Source organism: Megalops cyprinoides, chromosome 9, assembly GCF_013368585.1.
Source record: "Megalops cyprinoides isolate fMegCyp1 chromosome 9, fMegCyp1.pri, whole genome shotgun sequence".
NCBI lineage: Eukaryota > Metazoa > Chordata > Actinopteri > Elopiformes > Megalopidae > Megalops > Megalops cyprinoides.
The window spans coordinates 33874628-33902509 of NC_050591.1; the positions used below are offsets into that span (position 1 = coordinate 33874628).

Consider the following 27882-nt stretch of genomic DNA (forward strand, 5'->3'; position numbering starts at 1 on the left):
ACTAAACACGACATACGTTATTCAAAAAATGTTATTGCTGTTAAGATTGAACAAACTTACAATTATATACAAACCCTTCATAATACTAATTTACAACACTTAAAAAGGGGTCTTCCTGAAGACCCCATGTGAAATTATCCAATGTTAGGCTTACGGCAATGTCATGGACAACCAGAAAGAAAAGTGTTACTCATAAAAAATGACACCATATTCACTCTGTACAAAATACAAACAAAAAAAAGAGAAAAAAGATGAATAAATTGTGGGTATTTTTCCAAGTTTTGTGGGTTGAAATCTGGGGCAGTTTCTGGATAATGTGTAGCCCTTTGGAAAATGTGGGTCTGTCCATGCTGTGAGGAAGCCCTGGGGAGGACGGTGAGGGGAGAGGAAACTGGTTTCAGCCAGCTGGAGAGCGGGGTCCTTCAGACACACTGGCCATGTGGCTGGACCTTACAGGCACTGTGCAAGCCACACCTCCATGGGCCAAGGCAAAGCGCTAAGGCACAGCTGGTGCTATTGTCTCATTCCAGCTCCATTCCTACACCAGACACCCTGACAAGGGATGGTCCAGCAGATCGAGGGGCCGCTTGTTGTTACTCTATCATTAATCCTGTCGGGATGAGTCTGAGAGAATGACCGTCGCTGCAAAATCAAAGCTCTGCTCCATAAGGACAGGCAGCCAGCAGATAATACCATTGGACAGGTGTGAGTGACAGCTCAGCTGGCCTACAAGCCTCAGCCAGTGCCAGTGACGCTAAAGGAACAATCATGCCTTTCAGTGAAATTGATTTAAAAAAAAAAATTAAATTAAATAAATAAATAAATTTCTGTTCAGGACTGAGTCCATTCCAGATGGCCCTGAAATGAACAAGCACCTGAAAATACTTTTTTCAGCACAACTAAAAGGTAAGAATTTTTTAAAAAGAAAATCTAAATGATTTCTGCTGTGAACCCCCTCGTACCTCCCTTTGACTGTTGAGAAAGGTATCCTCTATCTGCCCCGCAAACACTAACATTTCGCGAACCACTGCACTTTTGATCAAATTATAAGAAAGTCTTGCACACAAACAAAGCCAGTTTTTGTGTGATGTAGATTCCTGAATGAAAGAAAAGAGGAAAAAAGTTGCGCCTTGCGAGACCTTCCTGCTGACTGAATGTGTTGGCTTGCCATGAGAGGACAGAAGGTATGGCACATTACAGTAGCTTCACTGCACTCCCACCCTAGCAACAGGGTGGGGGGGGTCTCAACAGGACAATCAGACCAATCACACACCCCTCTCACTAAGTCCTCCTACAGGGAACGCTTTAAGCATCTTCTGTCTGCAAAGCCATGCTTGAGCCACTGGATTAAGACCTGGAGAAACAACTGACAAAGTGGATGAATTATTCAGCAAAAGCTTATTTTAATGCTCAATTATAACTGACTTGGAGACAATCCAGTAGTATCCATATGTAAAAAGGCAGAGAAAAACTCCTTGAATCTGATAAGAATTTTAAAAATCCTTTTTTCTGAGGCTAAGAACTCCATTGTAGTTTTCAATGATATCTATTCCTGCTACTGGATGGATCAGACACTATGGCAGAGAAGTCCGTTTCTGGATTATGTCAGATAATTTAAGCATGTCAGGTCTTATCAAAAGCACTGACGTTAACATTAAAAACAACCTGACAATTCAACAGGCAGATAATCAGGGAAAAAAATGATTTTAAACCATGATTTACAGAAAAAAATCTGATCACACAGGTAGCATTTCCACATGAGGAAAGTTCAGCAATATGAAATGGGGATGATTTCATTTTCAGAAGCATTTCGTTTTCATAGACCTGGGCAGTACTGCAGCACCCTGACTGCCTGGAGTCCCATTACTAGGTTGTAAAAAACAACCGAATTCACGGCTTTGAACACTCCACAGACACAGGCTACACATTAAAAATAAAAAAAAGCCATCATGCTTTTTCTGTTATGTGTCACATGTGCGTCCTATATACAACAAGGTGGGGTTTGGCATCAATTTCATTCAATTCTAAATTGAATATATTGTATAAGACTCTTTGAAAAGCAGTGGAAAGTCTTGCTGTTGTGTGTGTTGTGCAGCGGTGCCACGTGTGTTCCCTGCAGAGTGCAGTGTCTGCGGTCTCTGCAGTGCTACAGCACACACTCGCTTGCGGAGGCGGCGCGCTGTCCCTCTCCCGGGCCCCGCGGACCCGCTACACGATGGACCCGTCCCTGCTCTGGGCGGGGATCATGACGGGCACCGCCCCCATGCGGCTCAGGTTGGGCCCTGGCCTGGGCAGCGCCGGCGGGGGGGCGTGGCCGGGCGGCCGCTCGAACTCCTCGCTCGGGACCTTGTCGTACTGCGGCTTGGCGGCGTACTCGTGCAGGTTGGAGGGGGACATGGAGCCCAGGGATGAGCGCTGGCTCCCCACGCTGGTCAGGCTGCGAGTCATCGACACCCTGCTCCTGGGAGGGGGGACATCCTCCCTGCAGAGAGAGAGAGAGAGAGAGAGAGATGGGAGGGTAGAGAGAGAGAGGGAGATGAGAGAGAGAGACAGACAGAGAGAGCGAGAGAGGGGAGAGAAAGGAGAGAGAGATGAGAGGAAGGGAGAGAGAGGAGAGAGAGCAGAGAAAGAAACAAGGGGAGGGGGGAGAGAAAAGGGAGAGAGAGGGAGAGAGAGAGATGGGAGGGAGAGAGAGAGGAGACAGAGAGAGAGAGAGAGAAAGAGGGAGATGAGAAGGAGAGAGAGAGAGAGAGATGGGAGGGAGAGAGAGGAGACAGAGAGAGAGAGGGAGATGAGAGAGAGAGACAGACAGAGAGAGAGAGAGGAGAGAAAGGAGAGAGAGATGGGAGGAAGGGAGAGAGAGGAGAGAGAGCAGAGAAAGAAACAAGGGGAGGGGGGAGAGAAAATGGAGAGAGAGGGAGAGGGAGGGAGGAATGTAGAGGGGAGGGGACAGGGGAGATGAAAAGGAAGGGGTCGTGAGAGGGCGAGACAGGGGGAGAGAAGGAGGGAGAGACAAACAGAGACAAAGAGATTAGCTGCTTAACAAGCATTAACCACCACCTGGTTTTCAGACATTTGTCTTTGGTGGGATTACAGAAATAATCCTTTTTGGGTACAAATTCACTGGGAGTATTAGTATCACAACTACCTTTCTTCAAGCACTGAACAGCTCTTAAATCTGGAAGCAGGCTGGAAGCTGGCCCACTCAGGGGCTGAGGGGACGCTGGAAAAGAGACAAGTCTGACTGGGCTGTGGAGGCACTCGAGCAGCGGGATGCGGCCTACACCACCTCATACCCCCCCTAGCTTCCCCCATCAGTGGGGTATCCAATCATAAGACGACGAAATGCCCTTCAAATGAGCAATACCAATTCCTTACCATGATTCAAACGGACCACTATTAGCCAGTATGAGAGAGAGACAGGCCATCCATGGAAGCTGCTCATTTGTCTCATTCATGGCTTCCAAACTCGGTCAGCGGCCTCCCTTTTCAGGCTGGGATATGTTCCACTCTCTCCCTTTTCTCTGTAAACGTGCATCATAGAGCTTCTCAAATTTAATTTGTGTTAACACGGAGCATATGTGTCTCATCAGTATTGGTTTTCTCTCTGAGCACTTCTTTTTCCACAGGAAGGGGATTAGCTTCTGGAAGCAAGTGCCGTCCTTTAACTTTCAGGCTCCAGTGTGATTCATTCAGTCATTCAATCATTCATTCATTCATTCAACAATAAAGGAAATGTTAAACTTTTAAAAGCATTACCACTGGGTATATTTCAGTGTCTGCATTGCTTGTCAGATTAACTAAATATGATGCAGTCATGCTTCCTGGATCGCATGTGTTTCTGACTTTTGGCCTTAAGAGGGCAGATCATTTGTAAACAGCTAACTGAGACAAGAGATGGATCAAGAGCCTCCACACCCTTTAGAAGCTGTACTATCGAGAAACAACATTCTGAACACAGTGAGATCCCAGGAGTACAGTTTTGAGAGCCCTGCCCTCACTGAGAGACCACAGGCTGTTGTTTGAATAGCTCCACCCTCAAAGTGAGACCACAGGGGCGTGCTTTGAATAGCTCCACCCTCAAAGTGAGATCACAGGGGCGTGCTTTGAGTAACTCCACCCTCACAGTGAGACCACAGAGGTGTGTTTTGAATAACTCCGCCCTCTCTGTGAATCCCCAGAGGTGTGGTTCTGAAAGCCCAACCTGCAAAAATCCTTCCTCTCACAGCCAGACCAAACTGCTGTTGAACTCACAAAGGCTTTGTTTAACTTCTGACGGCCTGTGTTTCAGAAATGTCTGATGTGAACTGAAAGAACATGTCTCCAAAGCAGTAACAGCTGCTGGTGAGAATTCCACCAGGCTGTCCTTGATGGCTCATGACCCCACGTCGGACAGTGCTGCGAGCGATCCGCTGACACAGTGACAGCCGCTCAGATACAGACCAGTCCTACGTGAATCATCCTTTGTTTATTTGAAAAACAGACGTGTTTCCCAGCTGTATATTAGTTAAACCTAGTTTTCACCTTTTAAACTGATTAAGTCTGCAGAGTCTACATATGAGAGTCTGGTGCAGTGGTACTGTGGCTTTAAATGCCACATTGCTTCAGTAAAATATCCAGCCGTATGAACACAGAACATACAAAAATGTAAGCTATGTAACTTGCTCTGGATAAGCAAAAATATTAGCTAAAAAGTGTAGACAGCAGAGACAGTGTATGGCTGAGCTGCTGTTTCCTGATGCAGGCGATCAGGGTCTCGTACCTGATCTCGTAGGCGATCTCCTTCTCGTACTTCTTCTTGTTGCGGGCCCGGCAGCAGCAGAAGAGGATGATGGCGATGAAGATGAGGGCCAGCAGAACCCCGATCACAGCGCCAGCGATGATGCCGGCCATGTTAGGGGCTGAGGGACACAGAGACTCTCTCAGTAACATTAGCAGTCATTATTAACTTGTCCATTATCTCATTTCCAGTCTATCAACGTACACGTATATGTATTCAAGTTTAATTCACATGCTCCTGTCAAAGGTCAAAGGTGAAAAGGCAATGTTCATCGGTGTATTACTGTCCACAGTCTTTTGACAATCATTCACAGTCAAGAGGCTGTTTTTCATAGTGAGAGAAGGAGAGGAACAGGTAGGACTACTGATGGTTAGTGGTACAGAGTGATGATTAGCTGAGGCAGGAAGGTACAATACTGATAGGTGAAGGAGGGATGGAGAGGAGGAGAAGGGACTGAATGATGATTGGAGGAGGGCTAGAAGAGCTTGGTGATGATTGGTGGAGAGGCAGAGGTACTCAGTGATGATAGATGGAGGGCTGGAGGTACTCAGTGAGGATTGGTGGAGGGCTGGAGGTACTCAGTGATGATTGGTGGAGGGCTGGAGGTACTCAGTGATGATTGGTGGAGGGCTGGAGGTACTCAGTGATGATTGGTGTAAAGCAGCGGTTACTCACAGGGGGCGATGCGCAGGTGGAGAACGCACTCGTCTTTGCCCACACGGTTCTTGGCCACGCAGCGGTACGAGCCTGAAGCGCTGGCAGACACATTTCTGATGCTCATGGTGCCGCTGATGGGGTCTGCAGGGAGATAAAGAGTCAGAGCCAGGCATTAACAGCCAAACCTACACATGTCCACCCCATCCCCTCATCACCCTGATATTGTGATACACCTCAGTGTGGCTTCTGGACAGCAGGCCCAGATGTTACAACCACACTTCCCCTGAAAAGAAGCAGCCGCCACAGACATTTTATAAGCAAAATAACTGGGTTTGTTTATATGTTTGTTATACTGCATTTTACAATTACACTGTTGTAAAGTGCAGGGCAAATACCCCAAAAATTTGTGAAAAAGTGGGAATTTATCCTTGACCCCAGGAATGGGCAGTACAGAGACGCTCCTGGAGAACAGAGGTAAAGAAAACAAACAGTGGCACAGAAACACACACAGGCGTGTGAATGAAAGAGTCAGTTCCCCACGTAAGGTGCTACAAAATCCGAGCATTTCAAAGATGGCTGGGGGTGAGGAGCCAGACAAAAGAAGGGGTTTGGTTCTTACCCAGCACAGTACTGGCAGGTAGCAGTTTGGTCACAGAGAAGGTTAGGGCAGGTAGCAGTTTGGTCACAGGTAGGCGGAGGGCAGGTTGCAGTTTGGTCACAGACAGGGGGTGGGGTTTGGGTCTTACCTAGCATAGCACTGGCAGGTAGCAGTTTGGTCACAGACAAGGTTAGGGCAGGTAGCAGTTTGGTCACAGACAGGGGGAGGGGTTTGGGTCTTACCCAGCACAGCACTGGGAGGTAGCAGTTTGCCGTCGCTGGTCTTCTCCCAGCTGTACTGCAGGGGGTTGGTGCCCTCTGAGGACAAACACCTGAGCACCAGGTCCTTCCCCTCCTGGGACGGGCCCTCCATGAAACATTGAGGTTTGGACGGCCTGACTGGAGAGAGGAAGATGCAGCTCTTACCGGAACCATCACTGAAGCTGAATCAAAAAGCCTCCGTTAGTGTCACTGTTAAATCTCCCTTCCAAATGCTAGGGTTAAGGACTTAATTTATATGCATGCCATATCAATCTGTACAGATGTGAATGGGAAGAAATGTAGCATGCAAACAGAAAAAAGGGAGCCATCAAAGCCTTCAAACTGGCTAAACAGAAAAAGAAAACAGTACAGTCTCCACCCCACCCCCCTCTCACTCTCAGCCCACAGCATGAGTTGAGACCGAATTCAAAGGCAAACAAAAGTCTGAATCAAAACCAAACAGCGTGACGAAGAGCAGAGAGTGGCGAGAGAGAGAGAGTGGTGTCATGCACACCGTGAGGTAACCGCGCCGCCATCCAAAGGCCTTTGGAACCCCTGACCCCTGGAGCTCAGAGAGCCCGTCACCAAGGCCCTGAGAGCTGACATCACTGTTTGCTTTGGCCCTTGTGAAAACAGCCCTTCGAGCCGCCCGGGGTAGACAAGCCCGAGGCTCAGCAGCAAAAACAGCGGGATTAACACTGGCCTGCCTGCCTTTCAGAGCCCGCGGCGGTGATCTAATAGGCAGGACGCGCAGACGCAGGCGCCTGGAGACGAGAGGCAGCCCGAGCTGACAGAAGCAGAACAGAGCAGGGGAGACACGCGGCAGCCCGGCCCTGATCCCCGAGAGGAAGAGGAGGGAATGATGCTTCTACAGAAAGCCCTGAAAGGAAAAAATCTATTCCAGCACCTGCCAATCAGTATCCCATGAGCTCCTCTGCTCTCTCCTGAATCACAAATCGGAGGAGTACACACCGGGCCATATCGACTCGTACGTGGGAACGAGGCGTTCACGGGCTTGGCTGGAGAGTACGAAGAGGAGCGGAGATATTGACTTTGAGAGCTGCTGATGCTCCCCTTGGGGGAGGGAGCGCTGACTGGAGCAGGCCTCTCTCTTCCTGTTAGCCTCAGTGGCCGCCTTCAGAGCTGATGCGCTCGCTAGGCGCGCTCACTGAGGTGTGTGTGGCTTCAGAACGAGCGTCTTTCCTCTTCGGGAAATGCAGAGTGGGCAACATTCCTCCCCAACCATCACCCTCGACGTCCTGTCTCCATAAGCCTTTCTGCAGCGCTAACCAGAGCTGATGTGTGGAGAACATTCTGGTTCCCAAGGACTTGCGGCGCTAACGCTATGACCCGTACTGCTAAGCCAAAAGCCCTGCTGGCAGTTGTAAACACATACACATATCGGTGCCTACTCCTTGTTGATCCTGCACTTGAATGCCAGAAAACTATTTTAAGCTATTATTCAGTAAATACCTGATCATGGTACACACTATAATAGACCAGACACCACCAAGCCCTACAGTTAAGATGGGAATTTGATTAGTTCCTGCACACAGCATCAGGTCTGGGATCATGGGAACATGGTCAGGGAATTACATTTGGTTTTGAGAGTTGGGCTGTAACATTCAGGCTAAAATGCTGTTTGCTTTCTGAAAATAATCTGTCTATAATGTGTGTTGCATGTTTGGACACAGGTGGCAGGGCTATGCTCTGTTAAAGTGTTCCATCTCCAAACTGTTTCATGAGCTCAGGCTGCTTTCTGGTTATACCTAATCCAGGCAAATATCAAATCCAGGCTAAACAATACGAATACCTGGGCGTTATGAGATCTAGCCTTAACTTGCTACACATGCTCAACACTGAACAGAGTAAATACTGTATCTCACATATACTGAGAAACAACACTGGATATACTGAATTTCAAAGCTTGACAGGCAATTATGGCTGACTCAAGAATGCACATGTATGCATTATGAAGTGAGATGACATGCAGTCACATAATAAAGCCGATTGTTCCTTTTTCTGCTTCCGTGTGAATGACAAGATTACAATAATCAGCTCAGTGAAGCATTAGGAGTTCATCGAAATTCGCGCGGCGATGCATATCCGAGCCCGTTCCGGCCTGAATTCCCATCAGGGGACCGCAGTGACGCGCATCCACGTCCCTTTCAATTTGAATCTGCTCGTTAGGGCTACAGTGCTGTACAGTGATGTCAGTTCCAGCCGACGTGCTTCTCGGCAACTTCATTAGGCTCTGGCGTCCATGTGCCGCAATGCAGACACTGTAAATGTCGCCCAGTTAATCTCTACCAGTGCTTTACTGGTGCTGTGTCTGTGAGGGATTCGCTTTCCCCTACATGGAAATCGTGGCTGACTTTAAATATGTTTCAAAATTTCAGTAATGTTGGTTTTCACAGCATGTTTCAACATGTCAGTAATATTGGCTTGTGTCTGCATTTTTTTGGTTTGTGTTTGCATTTCCGTTCACCATACTGACAGCAGATCTTCTGTCAGTCGGCTTCAGCGCCACCTGTAACTGTCACTGTGTACATGCTGGGAATGAGTGCGTATGAAGGTGTCCAGCCACCAGATAATGAGCACCACCTGTTTAATTAGTTTGGCTTACAGGTGTGTGTGTGTGTGTGTGTGTGTGTGTGTGTGTGTGTGTGTGTGTGTGTGTGTGTGTGTGTGTGTGTGTGTGTGTGTGTGTGTGTATGTGTGTATGTGTATGTGTGTGTGTGTGTGTGTGTGTGTGTGTGTGTGTGTATGGCTGCTGTGGTTAGTTGCTGAGCTGAGCAGTTAGTTGAGTCAAGCAGGCGTTTTCGCCCTGGCTCTGGCTGTGTGTGTTTTGTTGAGTGTTTAACCGAATGTTCCTCCATGTGTTGCCTTTACTGATGGCGCATGGTGCCAGCACTGTCACAGTTACTCACCCATGACTGACAGGAACACCTTCCTGCTGTCCAGGCCCGGGACCTTCTTCACCTTGCACTGGTACGTGCCCGTGTCGGAGGTCTTGAGTCCAGTCATGTTGATGGAGGCGTCGCCCTCCTTGGGGCTAGTCGAACTGAAGTGCACCCGGCCCTTCGTGGCCGTGTAGTAATCTTCATAAACCCGGTCTCCCGAGTATAGGATTATCTGTGGGAGACAAGGAGGCACCGGAATTACAACATAACACAAATCCAGAACAAATGCTTTGCAACGTGCGATCGGCAAACTGCAAATGGCTTTTATGGTTTGCACAGAACTGAAAATATATATACTATTTTTCTAAACCACCCTAACTCCTATCGTGGAGGTGCCAAAGTGCTTTGCTCTAAGATTTCATTCCACAGTTTTAACAGTTGGGTAGATAAAAAAAAAAAAAACAAAACAAACAAACAAAAAATTTTGGAATATCCAATTCCAATAATCAGGCAGCTGAACTGTGAACTATTAAAGCAAAGCAAACAAAAAAAGGAATCTGCCCAAAATGGCCAAGTGAGTCAGAATCAACCCCAGTGGACCATGCCTTCATTACCCTACAAAACAACCCTGGATGTGCCAAGAGTGTTTGTCCTGTCCCCCAACTGGAAAACAAAGAGGCACTGTTGAGTAAAACGAGCATGCGCTATGCAAACAGACAGTTGTGCCACAGGTCAGTAAGCCCCCGAATGCCATGTGTCTGTAGCTCGATTTCAACAGCACATCAAATGTACCCCTTTCCCTAAATGCCTACATGAGAAGTACCAGGAATTAAGCCACACTATAGGCAGGCTGTAACGCAGGCATAACTATAACACGTGACATACAAAACCGTAAATCAATTTACTAGCAAAATGTCAAGGGAACAGGTGAAGTGACAGGCAGGAGCTGCTTTACGGTCTTTCACTGTGGTTGTTTATGGAGGATGAAAAATGAGAGCACATGAGAAGAACGGATTGTTGTCATTTCCATGAAAGTAAGATGGATGAGATAACTACCCTTTTCTGCTCCAATACAGAATCACAACACATAAGACACTTAATAATTCCGTAGGACCACTATCACTTCAAAACCAATGAAATAAGATATATGTGGACTTTTTAGTTAATGCTGAAATGAGGTCTTATTCACTACAATAAAGGAGCTACTTCACACACTTTGATCTCCAGTAAGCACTACAACAGTCTATACTGCCTGCTGTCTCATCTGCAACAGGGTACAAAATGTGCTGCAGTAAAAAAAAATAATGAACAGAAATTAAAACAAGAACAATAACACTAGTCATAGTGCTATTAATAATAACCATAATTAAATCAAGTGCAAAATGTATCATTATTCCCCACCAGATGGTACGTCTTGTATGAGAGGCGGTATGTGATAGCTTAGCAGACACACATCTGTCTGAAAAGGATGGTATAAGAACCAGGGAGGAAAAACATCCCTGAAAAATTCCTGGAAGAGCCCAAGCATCACCTCTGTGATGGAGGACAGGACAACCTGAAACCACAGTGTATCTTTTGTCCAAGTGGCTAAAGAGAGATGACCCCCACGTCAATACCACTAACACTGGTGTACTGTGTGAACAAGTTCTCATGTTATTTCATTCATCTTTACTAATCTTAACCTAATCACGTCAAGCTTATGTTTGCACCTAGACATGCTGAGAGAAATAAAAAGTTACCTCCAACACTTTTAAGGTTGTTTTGGTTAAACAGGGAGTACTATTCAATTGTTTTAATTGACGAATATGAGTTTCCATATTAATAGAGATTTAGCTACACTATAAATGAAGCAGAACTGATTGAACTGTAACACAGTCTGCATAGTGAGTACTCTTGGCAGTGATACAATTACCTCTTCTCACAAGAACACGTATTCAAAATGCACCTGCTTTTCAGTTACAAATAACGGAATGCTTGACTATGGTGAGAACTAGTGGCTGTAAATTGACTCATAAAGTTTGTGCCCAGGAGAAGACATTTATACGCTCGTTAACTGCTCTTTTACGGAAGCAACGTGTTCATTTTTATGAACGTTGTTAACAGCTGTTGTTCTGTGTTTATAGATGGGGGTGAGCACAAATGAGGATACACTGGCCATTTTCCAAAAAATGGAGAAGCAGGGGCTCCGTTTCAGTGGCGAGGAACTAACACCCGTCTAGTGAGGGTATAATTTAAAAAATGATGGCAAATTATCCATCATCTTTGTCATTTTCTTTGTCCGGTAAGACCTCAACACTGCATTGCTTATTTCCAACATCATATGGTTAAGTAGTGGATCGATTATATCTGAAGTAGTGAGCTCTGCCTTTGTTGTTAATGAGTAAAAGAACACCTGTTAAACTATGAAATGGGTTAAACCAGCACTTACTGAGCTGTTATTTCCCCCCTTACAAGAAACCCTTTGTGAAATCTATGTAAATGTCTCCAAACACTGCAAGATGCTAAAAATGGCAGGATGAACACTTTGTTCAGCAAAATCAGAATGTGAACAGTTAGAGATTTAAAATAGAAGCAGGGCAGGCTGTCGGCTGTGCAAGTAGACACTTCAATGATAGATATGACAGTCAAGAACTGTCGGAAAAATAATTACTTTGATGGACTACTGGAACAGCAGGCAGAGACAGAGACTACTGGAACAGCAGAGACAGGAACCATATCAAAACCTTCAGCAGGGTACGGAATGGTTTTGATCAATTACATAAAAGACTGAGTTTGAAATGAGGCAAAACTAGCAAGTGGTTAAATGACTATTACAAAAGGACTAAAGAGAACTCAGTTCACATTTTACGTACTCCCCAACATGAGAGTGGACGACATTTCTCTAGCAGTCAATCAACAGTTACATCAGGCCATTTCAAGGGCAAAGGTTGCCAGCAGCTGTCCTGTAGCAACAGTCTGTCATCAAGGCACAGTCACCCTGTGCTGATCAGACTATCTCTGATTCCGAGAACTCTGGGTCACTCATGGCCTAAATAGAAAAATGTGAACAAACGCACACCTATAGTTCCACAGATGTTAAAAGTAGCTTCCAACTGAGAAAGAATACAACCACACACGGCTGTAACGTTCCCGGGTGAAATCTTGGTTTAAACATTCAAATCTTCGCCAGTCCTCTTTTGTTTGACTTCACCACTACATAAATTTTGTACTTGAAAGCATTATTACAATGCGTGGGTCTACTCATGTCTAATCCAGATAGTCCCTAGCATGAGCAGCACGGCTTATTTACCCAGGGAGAGAACATGAGTTTCACAGTGAGCTTCACTTTTTTAACAACAAAAGGAATTTTAAATGACCTGAAGATTTAAACTGCAAAGCTTAAGCTGAATTGTGCTTGCTGTGGGACTGCAGTCTTCTCAGAGAATTGAGCTGATGAGCGATACGGCCTGACCCCGCAGTGGCTGCTTTTGAGGCTAATTTAATTCAGAACAGGGCTAAACAAACCCAGTTTTCACATTTCCTCCACACGCGACCCAGCAGGGAGATGTGCGCCCGTATCGAGGTCAGAAAGTTACCTCCGCTAGACACTTTGTTTAAAACCTTAACAGGGACTGAGCTCCTGACTTTGTGTGTCAGCGTTTGAGTTTCAATCACTCTCAAGGGCAATGGGCTGAATAAACTGATACCAGCAGTATGACTCCAAGATAAACAGCCACAGTTTCCATCACCCATGTGACTGAATTTCCAAGGACCCTACCACAGACCCCTGTCACATCCACAAGATTTCCATAAATCTCTGAGTATTAAAGAAAACCTCCAGTCAAAAATAGAAATTTGACATGCTTTATAATGCGTATTAAGTACTTAAGCTACAGTACAAGCATGACTGAGCATTCTGAACCCCATTGTGTAAGTGGTTTGTGCATGGTGATGATGTCAATGTTTAGAAATCCTGTGTGTAGGCACACAGTGAATACTAAGCTTAAAGGAAACTGCAGATGGTACTCACAAAGCCACGCAATGGAGAATTACTTCCTGAAAGAGCCTAGCTTGCTCAAATTGTCACCACGCAAACTGTACACTGACAACTTCACAGGGTGTTTTTCTGAATGATCACCAGTGTCCTGTGATCAAAGTGGCCGTGCTATACTGTTGTTTACACTAATGCCTGGCAGTAAGGTCAGACTGAGTCACTGAACGTGGAAGGGTGTGTTTGTAGGCTTACAGGACACGGCTCAGAATGCTCAATGACACACGATAGACTCAGATTCACACTCAGTGTCCTCCCAGTTTCTTGAAAGCACTGGGTGACAAGATGTTTTGGGAAGCGTCTATAGCTTAGTTTTCGGCCTCTGCAAGACTCATTGCAGACACTGAAAGCGCTTATTCCTGGTGGCCGTCTGAGTGATTTTGGACCTGTCCTGCTTTTAGCCCCTGCTCTCATCAGAATTCCAGGCTAATGCACTCCTGGAAGGCCTCTGTGCCGGTGGCTGGCTCAGATATCCTAAGAAACCCATTCATCCTTAGGCAAGTGGTTCCGACAACTTGTGTTCTTTTGCTCCTTCTAGGATTGTCTTGTTTGCGATATGGTTCTTACAGCTGAGGCCAAGAATGTTTCTCGTCAACCCCTGGTGGATTGGCGTTGTTTTTTTCCTGCATTTTGTGAGGTTCCTCCACGTCTGTGAGACATATGAGAGCTTTGTAAAGCCTAAGTTTAATGACTATGCTAATGTCAGTCTTTCCATGTTATTTAAATTCATGAAAATGGCTGATTCTTTTCCAACTGTTTGGCAGTTTGGAAAATCTTTGTCAACTGAACCATCATTTGTTATGTAGCTACCCACAAATATGAAGTGATCAACCGTCTCAATAATATCACTGTTGCTACTGATCGTCATTGATGTTGATAATAAGACGATTATACATCACATTGCATTTGTCTATATTTACCCGGAGCCCAGCTGAGGCAGCCGCAACTTGAACAGCTTGACACGAGTTTCTGTAAGTCATACGGGCTTCTTGCTAGGAGGGCGATATCGTCTGTGAAGTCTAGGTCAGTAAGAGGGCATTGCTGTCACTGAAGGCCTCTGTCTGTGTGACGTGATGTGCCCTCGCCTTTGTCATGATATAATCCATGGAAAGCAGGAACAAGAGGGGAAACTGAATACATTCCTGTTTCACTCCTGCCTGTATGGCAAGAAGTCAGTACAGCTGCCATTAGTCCTCACATAGCACTTGGCAATAGAATACGAGTGTCTGATAACAGGGCACAATTTTCCACAAAAATTGTCTGCCATGTTTTCTTCTCAGGTATTATGCAGCTACCTTGACCTAATCTTCAGGGTTTTTTTCAATATTTACACTGACACTCTCCACCAACATCTTACCTTCAGAGGTCTCAAGGGGGGGGTTCTAACACAGGTTCATTTAGCAACTCAATAAAGCATTCAAGTCTTTTGTCCTGACCGGTTTTGGCTTCTAGAACACAACTGTTGTGATATTCGATGAGCGTATCACTGGTCCTGGGAGCTGCAGACAGGCTCTTTATAATCTGATGGAGAAAATGTGAATGATTTCTTGATGTTGCCGTCTCTGCTTCTTCGGCTTTTCTCCGAGCCAGCTCTATTTCTTTCAGGCACATGAATTCCATGCAAGACGTGACACACATGAGTTGAATTTTCCATTTGTGTTGGCGCAGCAGACTGGTCATGGTCTGAAGTTTCCATCTCTGGTTAATTTGGTCCCAAGTCATTGGTGAGATCAATAGTTCTTTTTTCTTGCCGCCTAGGTTGATCAGGCAATCTTGGTGACGGAATTATGCATGAAAGTGCTTGATGCATAACACATTTTTTAATTTTATGGAGGGAGTTTTTCAGACATTCAAAGGACATATCATTTATGACCTAAAGGCTTAACTGAGTTGAAAAAAAAGAAAAAATTACAGGCATTTAACAGACACGCCAGAGCAACCGACATCAGTTACAGGTTTTTACAATGTTATCCATTTATACAGGTAGATATTTACTAAGGTAACTGTGGGCTAAGCATCTTGCCCAAGGCTACAGCAGCAGTGCCCCAGTGAGGAATTGAATCAACAGCCTTTCAGTTACGAGTCCTGCTCCTTAACCACTATGCTACAATGCCCCCCATAACAATAGCAAAAATTCATTATATACGTTTCCAAACACAGACCAGCAGGTTGATAGCCACAGCAAACACAAAAACAAAAAGTGTATCCTTACACTGAGGATGCATTTGAGTTGCATTTAGGTATAGAAAGGCATCTTGTCTACTCCTTTTGCACCTGCAACTCTCTGACTAGTAACCAGTGCAACCTCTATCCAGTTAACAAAAACTATTTACTTGAAGCTTGCTAGCTACGTGGAAAATGTCCAACTTGACAGATTCTTTGTATCCTCCTGCATCGTTTAGACTGTGATATCAGATAATCAATAATACCCTTTACCCTATTTGGCTACCTTAATTCCCTTACTATCTCGCAAGTAAGCCTGTAGACAATACATTGCGAACACCGTTTCTCCGCACAGCTTGACACCTCTTCAGTTACTTTCAACAGATGAATGGAATTGCACAATTTGCCAGACTAAAACCTCCTTCTTCAGTACCATCTAAAACACACCTAATTCTGTAATTCTGTCAAACTTAGCATAACCACTCCCTGGCCACATCAGGTACTAAGTGGAAAAGTGTACACCAAGTGCTACCTACAGCTATCTTGGTAATGGTGGGAATGGTGAAGCTGTAGGCATGCAACCAAGCTAATTTCAAAGAGAATTACACATCGTTTGAAAACAGATGATTGTTCTGGACTGATTATTTTGAGCGAGAACCTGGAAATTTTCTAGACAATCTTCACATGATGTTAACTATGCATATCCATACAAATATTTACCAAACAAAATGTCTACAGCAGGCCCTAGTTATGAAAATTGCTGAAAATAAATGAGACAATACAGTCTTCAAAATCTGATGAACAAAGTCATTATTTGTACATGTGTGTAGTTATCATCTGAGGCATGCCATCTGTTATGTAATGCTGTGTCCTCCAGGTTAAACACAATGCATTCATCAAGTAAATTATGTGCATAAATTGTGTCATCCTGTCTGTTTTAGTAAATTACACCAAGAAGTCAAGCCATTTAAAAATAATCAATTTGTGGTCCCCTCTTAAGTGAGTAAAATGTTAATGTAAATTTGTTCATTAGTGGCCTTTTCATGCTTTCACGCTCTCATGCTCCCCTCATTATACATTTCTGTTACACAGGAAACCTCTCACACTGACACCAAGGGCCTGCTCTTTATATATATGGAAAATGCCGCTACTTGACTGAACAAGGAGCAAGAGATGCAATGACTTCTCTGGGAAAAACAGAACCTGTGGCCATTCTGTAATTCTTGGGAATTGCTCCCAATTATAAAGAAAATGGCCCGAAGAGTAATGACTTCCAGGCTCTTTCCCCCACCAGCTCTGAGCAGCCGGAACAGGTCAGCACCCCTGCCTCAGCGGTCTGACCTGCTTCAATGGGGGGGGGGCGGTGATGATAATTTGACGCTGACCCATTTCGAGCAGACACTGTTGGAGAAGGAATGCAGACGCATACAGGCAGTGCCAGGTTTCATCCTCAACTGCCAAGCGCCATCCTGAAATGGGATTGGCTGGCAAAAAAAAAAGAACCAGCCCCCTTGCCGAATACAGCACCCTCCCAGGCACAAGTTGGTTACAGCGTAACCGGCTCTTAATGAAACACTACCACACTAGACTCCTTTGTTCTGCTATCAGGGGGAATGCTATACAACACAACTCTGGACCACATCATCTGAGGAGCATGTCTCCACATGCACTTGACTTTCAAGACAGAAAGAGAAAAGATCTGAAGGAAGACCTCTGACATTCCAGCTACAGATCATTAATGGATGAAACATCATACAGCAGTCAACAGCACAGAGCTCAGGTCATGCTGGAACAGGGTTTAACTCAAGGAACTGACCAACAGTGGGAGCCAGCAGTTAAGTGTAAATGGAGATGTAAAACTCTCGTTTGGCTTCCATACACATTCACAACCAACATAAAAACTGATAATTGGTCTAGACATTACACAAAATCCATGTGTAATCCTAAACATAATTCACCATTTAAAACAATGCTGCAGTGGAGGTGTGGCTTGCCATAGGACATTTCTGCTTTACTACGGTTGGTGTAACACTAAAAAAATGAATCGGAGCAGGTGATGGTTGATGGTCCTGGTGATGGAGACCTCTCACTATTCTTCACGAGAAAAAGAGTGTTGTTGACCCAACTCACAACTTTGTCTAGATTCTGGTTGTCTGCGGCCATTAAGATCCATTCAATGTCCAGGGGCCCAGTGTCTTCAGGGGCCAGTGTGAACTCACAGTCCAGCTTCACGCCATCTCCACTGGCTTTCTCGATGGACCTTGACCCAGTCGAGGTGATCTCCAGTCCATGGGCCACACCTGAGAAGGAAAACATGGAGCAGATGAAACATCCTTTCCACCTCTGAAAGAATAAAATGACAAGAAAAATCCACCAAAAAACTGCAGCTCATTTCCACCTGATCACCAGTTTAAAACTTTCACCAGCTTTCCCCACAGTGCTGTTGTTACATTCATGCAAATTTAACATCCCTTGCACACAGAGTTTGCAGTGAGGCAATCACTTACGTAAACTTGGCTTGGAATTTCTCTTATCTCTGTTGACCCAAAACGGACAACATTTCATACGATTCACCTACCAGTGACATGGGGTAGAATAATTTTTGGTTATTTCTGTTAAAATACATCCTGCGCGTCTGTACTACAGAAAAGAAGAATTAAAAAAAAAAAATCTTTCTTTGCACAACCTGTGCACACAAAGACCAATCCACTATTCTGGTGACATATAACTTAGTGATTGGACAAATAACTGCCCAGTTAATATTCCTGGAGTGCTAAAAAGCAGATTCAGAGCTCCAAACCTCTCACTAGGGCAGAAAGCGGCGTACGACAGCCAGATCTGCCGCAGGATGAGACACCCTTAAAATGAACAGACAGGCAGGGAAGATGTGCAGCGTCTATTAATTAAACATCACCTCTACGAGACAGTAACCAGCCAGCTCCTGAGCTCTGCCAGAGTGTTCAGATGCACGGAGGGCCCGGAGACCGACCAGGGTTCCGCCCTACATGCGGTGCCTTTTATAAGATGAACTCGCCAAGGCCACACAGCAGCTCACTCCGACGGTGTTAAACTCTCAACCCCCTAATCTCCAGAGCGAGGCCATCCGAGTTTATCTTACGCTTACTCTAAAATTCAGCAGCCGGCCAGGCATAGCCGGCGTTAATGAATCCAATCCAATTTGTTGCGAGTGGGAACAATAAGCCGCTGATTTGATTTGATTTTATCTGATGGAGCATAATACACTCCTATAATTAAACGGCGGTTTGATGTGGCTTGACCTTGTGGGGCCGGGGTGGGCCTCCGCTGGGGATGCCACCATAATCATCGCATTGTAGGCCTCTCAAAACGCAATGGAAAGCAATCAGAATATGTGACAGAAATCCAAAAAAATTATATCGTATATATGTGTCAGTGCATGGTACAGGCACCCAATATTACAGCTCTGTGCTTGATCTACCCTGAATTTAAGAAATCAAAAACTGACATTTAATGCTCTTCTACAAAGAAGCCACTGCCCGATTTATTTATATTCCCCAGACACTAAAGATCAGTGGTTTTAACAACGGTTATATTGTGCATTTTACGCAACAGTCTTGTGCATTTGCAGGGATAAAATCATTCTCCCATGCAACTGCGTTTAAATAAAATCAAGGCAAGATTAAAGGTCATAAAACCAAGTAATTTTCTTTATCGACTCATATACACACGCATATGCAGTTGGACTTATATATATCTCCCTTGATTAAAGACATCTCTTCATATGACAAACTGAACAGAATGTTTTGCACAGGGGATTTGTGCTGATTCAGTTTGCCTTGTCTTATATCCTGGTAGCTGATAATTAGTAATTTTTCTAAGGAAGATAAAGCAGTAAAACAGCTTGTACAACAGGCAACACATCCAGAGAGAGCCAGACAGTGAGAAAGAGAAGGAGAAGGAGACAGAGAAAGAGAAAGAGAAAGAGAGAGAGAGAGAGAGAGAGAGAGAGGACAGAGTAGGAGATAGAGGGAGAGAGTGAAAGAGAGGGAGATTGAGAAAATGAAGGAAAGAAAGAGAAAGATACAGAAAGAGAGAGGGAGAGCGCCAGACAGACTCACAGACACACAAAGGTATGCATATAATATATAACAGTTAGTCGCGGCCGTAGCAGGGGTTAAAGGCAGAGAGCACCCATGACTGAAATGTACATTTCAAAGGGTCAGGGTTTAGGGGGCTACAACGTTTTCTGAAACTGTGTTGGGCCTAAGACTCCAGCTGTTGATTCTGCTGTCACACAGGCCCTTGATTCTTGTGAAGTCCCACCAATATCAGCAAAACATATCTGGCTCCACAGCTGAGGTAAGGACACTTTCCGCTGATTGACTTTTATTTTAATGTGAAAGGTACATCAATGCTAACAACATTTTCCAAAATCCTCGTGATGGAAATCCTTCACAGGGATGGATAACAGAAAGCCAAGTAGTGGTACTCAGTGAACCTGTTTTAAATGGTGAATATCCCAGTACTTCTGTGAAGAACAAAAACACTGGTGTATATCCAACAACACTGAAATATCCAAACTACAAGCATGCACAGACACACACACAGCGTGTAAACAACTTCTACACTGTCCTCCCACTCTCCAACTGATGTAACGGAATTCATGGTCTGCTGGACTTCAATGGAAAAAAATGAGCTCGTCCATCCTGTATTCAGTTTTTGTCATAATTTTTTCTTTACCGCAGCGTTTTTTTGAAGGAAGGAAACAGACCATTTTTATTCTGCTGCCCCTTTTGTCCGCAGCAGAGGGGCAGATCCCAAAAAATGTTCACCTGTGTGTGAATACAGGTACACATATACACACGTACGTGCACACACACACACACGCACGCACGCACGCACACGCGCACGCTTGTTTAGGAAACGTGCCCTGCAATAATGCATTCTGCACTGGCAGCAAAATCATTCTGTGCCATTGTTTAGCAACGACCTGCAGAAGAGCCTGCACAAAGTGACAGACTTGTTTTCCTAGTAAAAATAACCATGTTGATGTTGATGGTTTGACCAGAGGAGGAGTAGCTTCCAGCATATTGTGCAGGGTGTTTTATTGCTCTTTTCTTCTTCTCTGGAGGAAAAATACATTGCATCAGCCAAAAAAAACTGTTGTTGATATGTTGTTGAGCATAGTCAAGTTGTTCTTGCACATGCTTGTGTGGTGTGTTTCTCATGGTTAATGTCATGTCATGTTTCAGTCTAGCCTAATACCAGTCAAATCTAAATGTGGATAGTGCCTGAAAGGCCAAAAAAGTGCCATTTCACCTCTCTATTGCTCACCCCTGGCAACACACAGTAAATATTGTGGGAACTGGAATGGGTCATTCACTTATCGTAATATGGTATCAATAGGGAAGAGAGAAGATGTACGCCTGAGAGATCCTCCGCATCAATATATTATTATCGATGCACCCCGAAACTCTCGGGACATGTGGTGTGAAGAACCGGTTTGATTGCTGATGAAGACCGCTGGGGTCAGTGGCTTGGATCTCACAGTAATGGATGCACACTCAGTGGGAGGGAGGGCACTCCAGCACCCATAGCGGGTTTAAAATAAACCCTCGGATGCAGGAGATGAATCGCAAACTCATTATGATGACAGCCTGCACTGAGTTTTACCGTTCTCGATGCTGCTTCTCCATATGTGCAGAGCCTCTTCAGATGACAAACTTCAAATATGCACAGCGGGGCGCTGTTCTTTTGCGAGGATCAAAACTATCCTTGCAAAAGCAGAATTACCTCAGTCAGTCATATTTTCACTTTGCTTTCTCCCATTCTGACAGCACAGCACACTGTATCGTTACATGGCTGTTTCCATACCCCTAACGCTGACAATCCAAGGGAAAAAAAAGCTTAAATTTAGCTCAGCCCTGAGCTGTCGGTGACAGGTTTTTCTGGCATGAGTCTTTAAAAGCCTCACAGACTGACAGAGCCCGTAGAGGAAAAAAACAAAACAGGAAACGATGACCAGAGAGGCCTGCGTTTTTAACCATCACTGTCCACAAATCCTTTTACTGGAGTGCAAGAAACTACTTTAAACACTATGGATAACAGAATAAACCCCAAAACCTGTGAGATCAAGCCACATGGAGCATGAGTCACTCATCTACAGCAAAACGGCTGAATATTAAAGGTTTAATCCTTCGTAGTGAAGGTTACATACATTATTCATAAGAGAAATGGCAACATTTACATACCTCTCATCACACACATCACAGGTGAGGAACCACTGCCTTTATCATGGCCTTTACATTCTGTAAAAATGTATTATGTTCCTAACTGATACTGACAAACCTATATGGAAACAGTCTATACATTTTTAATACAAGTACACTGCGTTTCTGCTTCAGCCTTTGGCTTAAAAAGAAAGGAGTGTAGATAAAAGAATATCTACACCAGCAACTGCATTCATAAAGGCTCTGCGCTCAATCCTTTTTTTTAATAAAGATGAGGCTTAAGATTTAAACGATTCAGAGAGCTGCATTCATCAGTGAAATGGTCTGTGCACTTGTCTTTCTAACCTGCAGGCATAAGACTGCAATCTGCTTCTACCACAATCTATAGCCTACATCTACTCCTCCACAATGACTGAGTCTGGCAAGCCATGTGGAACTGCTGTGTTGACCCCACTGTCTTTCATGTTCAATCAGAGGTGGAGATAGCTTTTCTTCTGTTTGCATAGCGATTTTTGCTACACAAAATTTAATCTGAATAGAAATTCTTAGGACCTGTGTGTCAGTTTTCCAAATGTATTCAAATTAGTTTCTCTAACCAATATTGTCTGATTCATTACATACATCTGTGGAAATGTACAGCACAGACGTGCTACCCAGCTGTGCTTGTAGAGAGATGCAGTCTTAACTCCCCTGAGGTGTGATTTTGCTCTTAAACTGCAATACAATGCCATCCATTTCCTTCCTTTCATTCATACCAAACGCTCTTTTTCTACCAACCACCGTTTTTCCACTAAACACTGCTAACTGATGGATCCCTGCAGAAAAACAGCAGACTTTGTGCTGGTAGTGTACTCACTTACATTAATGTCTGAGCTGGAGAGGGCAGCAGGACGATACGCAATGATGAAAAGCGTGATCAGGCGGCCTCCCCTGATATACCTGCCCCTGCCCCCCCAGAACCCGGCACCAGCAGACTGCCTACAATGACTTTCAGTGCTGGGACTGTACCTGGAAATGAAGAATAAACTATGAATACAAATTTGCACACCGCTGCCGCCAGAGTTCAAAAGGAGCCATCTGCCATTAATCAGCATCGGTATCTTAATGGAATGCAATCACGGCTTCTTAATGGTCCATTTGTTTCCTAAATTGAAAGCGAAAGAAACAGAACGTGCAGAGGCCCGAATCAGCATTCACGGGCCTCCTGCCGAAAGCAAGGCGGGCGCGCAGCGCCAGAATGCTAAGGTATTTACAAGGTTCCGCCCATGCATATTCATGGCCGTGTCCTCATCATGAGATTACAAAGGACACCGTGTCGTTCCAGACGGTGATCGGATTCTACATGTTCTTTCTTTGAATTGAAGGACAATGCTTGGGGGTTGGGCCAGAGGGATACTAGCCTACACCACACATGCACGGCTTAAGTGCACTGCATATCACCAGTCTAACAAAAGCACAATGCTTCGCACATCCTGCAGGAAAGGAAAATTAATTCAGTGCCTCTCCAAAAGCAGCCTGTTTTGGGAGATAGGACTGTGGCAGCAGAGGTGGCTCCATTGTGAAATGAAAGGAGTGAAAATCCATGCGATCTTGGATCACAGACACTAGAGTCTCACACAGGCTGCACTCTGAGCTGCTCTTTACTGGCCATGCCTGGCCCAGCTCCCATGCCGAGCTGCACTCTGTTCTCAAGAGAGTAGTACATCGTCATAAACATCTTAATTCCAGTACAACAATAACGCAGCATTTAGCTGTTTTATAAAGCACACCTCAAAACATTGTACACCACTGTAAAGCCCACCTGCACCAAGAAATACTTCAGATACTTCAAATACTTCCAACAACCTGCCAGACACAATGGCAACATTTTAAAAAACGTAGAGTATAAGAGTGTGCCTTCAGTTTATTTCTAAAGCATTGGACTGGTTCACAGTCTCCGATAACCCAAGGCAAAGCCATCCAAAGCCATGGTACACAGCTTTGAAAGGCTCTGACCTGAAGGAGGTGACAGTTTTTGTCACAGTTCAGAGTTGGCTGAAGTGAGGCAAGAGACTGTAGCCTGTACTTTGAGACATTGTGACGTTAAAAACTATGAAGTAAGACAGACAGCCAGAACACACGGGACACGGTGAGCTCTGGTGGTGTTTGTCCTTGCTTAAGATCCAAGCAAAGGAATTTTTTAACATCCTGTAATCCGTGCACTAAAGATTTTGGAACACCAGCAGTCAGGGCATTACAATAATCAGGTCGACAAAAAACAAAAGCGTGAAAATAATTTCACTTCACGTAGATGTGAAAGAGTGGAGTGAAAGGGGGCTGCGACTTAGAGGGAAAAGGGCCTTCCAAATAAAACCATTAATCAAAAACCAATGTGATCCTCAGAGGTCAAACCTGAGACAAAGACACAATGTAAGTTCTTCACATACATGTTAGGATGGACCACATTTCTGCTACTACCCAATACAAATTTGATGTGTACTGTACACCACTGAATTTTCTAAGTCTCTCACATCTATAAAGTGCAGAATTTCATCTATAACGTTACAGGGCCAGCAGCACTCTGGGTCTGGGTAAATCTGTTTCACTCCCCAGCATTGCATTATACAACAGAGAGAGGAGTAAGCGCTGAATTCTAAAGAGGGAACATTTATTGACTTTACATTACACGCAAAGCTGGAGATTGCTTAGAAGCACTTAAAACCAAATCAGAACATAAAGAACATGGTTACTTGGGATTATACCTGCGTGCAGGTGTAGATAATGCTTTTTACCTCATTTGTCTTCAGGCAGCACTGATGAAAATAACCAACAGGTCTTTTTAATCTTCAGCTTGATATTTACCATGACCTTCATGTACAATAACCGTATGTATTTTACTCACTGCACAAATAAAAGAAGTGCACAGGCATTACCCAGGCTTAGTCTTGCTCCTGCTTTCAAATGCCATGAAAATCCAATAGATTCAATATTTACAGTGTAAAAAATAAATTAAAGGGTAACCGCTTTTCTTTCAAATCTTCAAGATAATTTCAAAACCTTGGCAGCTTTTTTGCAGACAAGTAATGAGCTGCAACAACAAGAAAAAATGTTGGCTATAAACTACAGTTTGAGTGCTACTGGTCCATGGCTGTGACTACTGAACATGCCATCAATGTTCTACTGTCTGTCACTGAATGAAAAAAAATGTTCACTCCATCTTCAGAACAAAATAGCAGACAAACGACAAACCAATAATGCATGTCTGGAAATACCTGGACATTATGCGGCACTGAATAAGCAGTACAGAGGATCTCTTAGGCAATGCACAGCTCATAGACAGGCAACCTTTCACCTTCAGAAATGAGGTCTGTGTCTGTTGACTTAAAGCAAGCACTTGCAGCATGAACCTTGACCTGGCATATTCAACATTCAATATCACATATACTGTGTGAATTGATGCATTCATGAGCTGAACAACTACGTGGGTGGATTTCCCGGTTCACTTTGGCAATCAGCAGACTCTGAACCTCAGGGGATGGAGGTGACCATTAACTTCAATATCACACTGACACCCCACTGATTTCCCCAGGGGAGTTTGAAAGACTAACACTAATTCAGCCGCCCAAGCTCATACCTGCACATCCAGCATGCCTTAGCCTTACAGTAGATGATGGCCACTACACCACACGAACAGCGTTGTGGCATAGTGGTAAGGCGCAGGGTTCGCAACCAAAAGATTCTGGATAAGTGCATGCTAAATGACAATAATGTAATTCAATGGCATGAGTGACAGTCTGCTCTGGGCACTCAAGACAAGGAAAACCAAACATGGATCCTGGTTATCCAGGGAGGCACTTTGGTTAGGCTTGACCCCCCCTTTCACACCTTGCCCATCTGGAACACCCCCACCAGCTGAACCAGAATCTCATATTTCAATCTTACATTTGGACCAAGAAAACCCAAACTCTGACATGTTTTTATTTCACGGGTTAAGCAATAAAATTCTGTATTGGCATCCCAAAGATGCTGTGAAATGGCAAATATCAAGGGGGATTTTCTCTCCGATTCACTGGTTCATGAGACTAAAATCTCATTAGCAAACAGATCCACTAGCAAAGGAAATCATCAAAACCTTAAATTCCCAAGAGGTGCTTGCACAGCTCTATGAGAGAAACATGAGGATACATAAAAAAAATCAAAGGAAAGTGACTCAAAAATCCAACCCTTTATTTTCATCTCCAAAGACTCAGTGGTCCATGGCAAGACCTACTGAACCACAAGCTCTGTTGAAACAAATGTCACTACTTGTGATTCTCTGTTCAAATGGATTTACCATCTGTCACAAATAGTACTGTGACAGTGGTAAGCTAAATTATGCACAGCAAATTCGTCAAGCAAATAGACTGTAAAATGTCTTATCATTAGAGTGCGAACTCTTCTGTTTGTGCTGCCAAGACGTTTTAAAAGCCAAGAAACACTTCTTCAAATAAAATGTACAAATCTGGACTAATTAGAACCCATAACCATACCCAAGATATGCACTAAGAAAAATTACAGATGAATTAATAAACCCATCAAAATTACATTAGCTTGCTAATTGTGCAGCTGTTGCTCCATCACTTCAGCTAATGGGTTGGTCTAACTAGCTTTCTTGTTACACTCCACTAAATTACTGCTGAATTAAAACCGCAAACTCATATTGTTAAAGGATTCAAAATCCTCATAATCCCATTTGTTAGAGATTAATGCTGCAGTACTCAGTCCGCAACATGCTGTGTTATTCATAAAGAATACATGCCATGACAACTGCTCGATTCTATCTGAATTTTACAGACAAGGGGCAGTAACTCGTAAGGTTTATCAATTTACCAAGTGTGGTACTTACAGAGTAATTACTATAACGTTATGTAAAATGTCATCTTGTAATGTCTGACTGTAAAGTGCTAGCTAGCTAAATTACCTTATTTTTACATTTTTGGTTTTTAGGATTGTTGCTGCAAAACCAAATCCTACTGACGATCACTGTCTTTTATTATTATTTAAAGCTGGTTTGGTAAAACACACGTTATTAGGGTAATTCCAGCTAATATTTTCCACATTTTTAAAAAGCCAACGATCATAACTTGGTTAACAACTGTTGAAATAGTTTAAATGACCGTTGCATGGGAGCTTCTCGACCCTATACCGGAATCCACTTTGCCACTTTATGTGCAGCTACCATTAAAGGTGCAGAGAGCCAGTTATAACGGTCGCTTCTGCATGGTGATAAACTCAGGACAGAAATCTAGTTAACGACATTTAACTGCTGTGTCTGTCGGTACGTTAGTTACCTAGAAAGACAGTCTAGTTACCCAACCTTGCGAGGTAGCTAACGTGTTGTCGTTACCCACACTCTTGACCAGCTAATTTATTAATGGCTTTCCCTTTTATTTTTTTTTAGCAAACTACCTACCTAGCTAACTAGTTAAGGTTAAACCGACTCTTTCCTAACAACTCAAATGATATTATTTTACGTGTTTGTTAGGTAGTGACCTACCTAACAAGTGTTAACCAAAAAAGTTGCCGGGCTACTGCAATTCGCGACCCCCACACCACATCCTCTCCTGTTATCTCGCCCTAACTGTGAAAACGAGGCAAAAGAATCACAAGAAATGAACGAAAAAACTTACCACCAAAAACAATTCCCAAAAGCAAACAATCGACTCTGAGCAAGTCCATCCTTTTCACACAAACGACGAACTAAAACCCCCGATCGCTCTGTGCAAAAGCACAAACTTGGCGGAGCGCCTTCTCCGCTCCCCTAAGCGTGTGGCTGCGGGACTCCGCTCCGCTGTCTCCCGGTCTCTGCATCAGCAGGTGGATTTCGGAGCGGTATCCAAACCCATGCAATTTCCGGAGGAACCAGTGCGGTTTCTCTCTGTGTGTTTTAGCGCCTCCTGCCTTGAAGTCATTTGAACGGTGCAACGTTTTTTTTTTTTTTAAGTTGGCTTGCAGGTCATAAAATGAAATAGGCTGTGGCAAAATGCAGAGCAGAGAAATACAATTAACCGATCAGTGTTTTAAAACATGAAAAATGGCACCCCATAACAAAACTCAATGTTTATCGATTGTTACTGATATAAGCACTGGCCGTCATACAGATTTAGGGCTATGTCGTTACAGATAGTCCCAAATCTGATTTTCCTGTTACTCACAATACTGACAGAAGCTTAAATTGAAACAGTGCATCGCTTACTGGTAGATAATTGGACACTTACAGCATGCAAAATACACTTGTTATTGATTTATTTTCATGTTGTGAAC

The 27882-nt window shown here is 44.1% G+C and overlaps 1 protein-coding gene across 1 annotated transcript; it reads right to left on the bottom strand.

Moving 5' to 3' along the window:
* Window positions 1-947: 947 nt before the first annotated feature.
* LOC118783082 (coxsackievirus and adenovirus receptor homolog) lies at window positions 948-27532 on the bottom strand. Its single transcript, XM_036536763.1, has 7 exons — window positions 27249-27532; window positions 17522-17691; window positions 9226-9430; window positions 6278-6433; window positions 5456-5578; window positions 4763-4901; window positions 948-2482 (listed from the first exon to the last, which is right to left on the bottom strand). Exons 1-7 carry the CDS (start codon window positions 27295-27297, stop codon window positions 2209-2211), a joined length of 1116 nt encoding a protein of 371 aa, XP_036392656.1. The 5' UTR covers window positions 27298-27532; the 3' UTR covers window positions 948-2208.
* Window positions 27533-27882: the final 350 nt, after the last annotated feature.

Bases quoted from the DNA above. Each gene is read 5' to 3' on its own strand.
- LOC118783082 (XM_036536763.1), bottom strand. From the start codon at position 27,297: ATGGACTTGCTCAGAGTCGATTGTTTGCTTTTGGGAATTGTTTTTGGT. The intron at 17,692-27,248 runs GTAAGTTTTTTC...TTTCCTTCTCAG, and splicing joins TTTGGGAATTGTTTTTGGTG to GTGTGGCCCATGGACTGGAG. The intron at 9,431-17,521 runs GTGAGTTGGGTC...TGTCTCCCACAG, and splicing joins ACCAGAATCTAGACAAAGTT to ATAATCCTATACTCGGGAGA.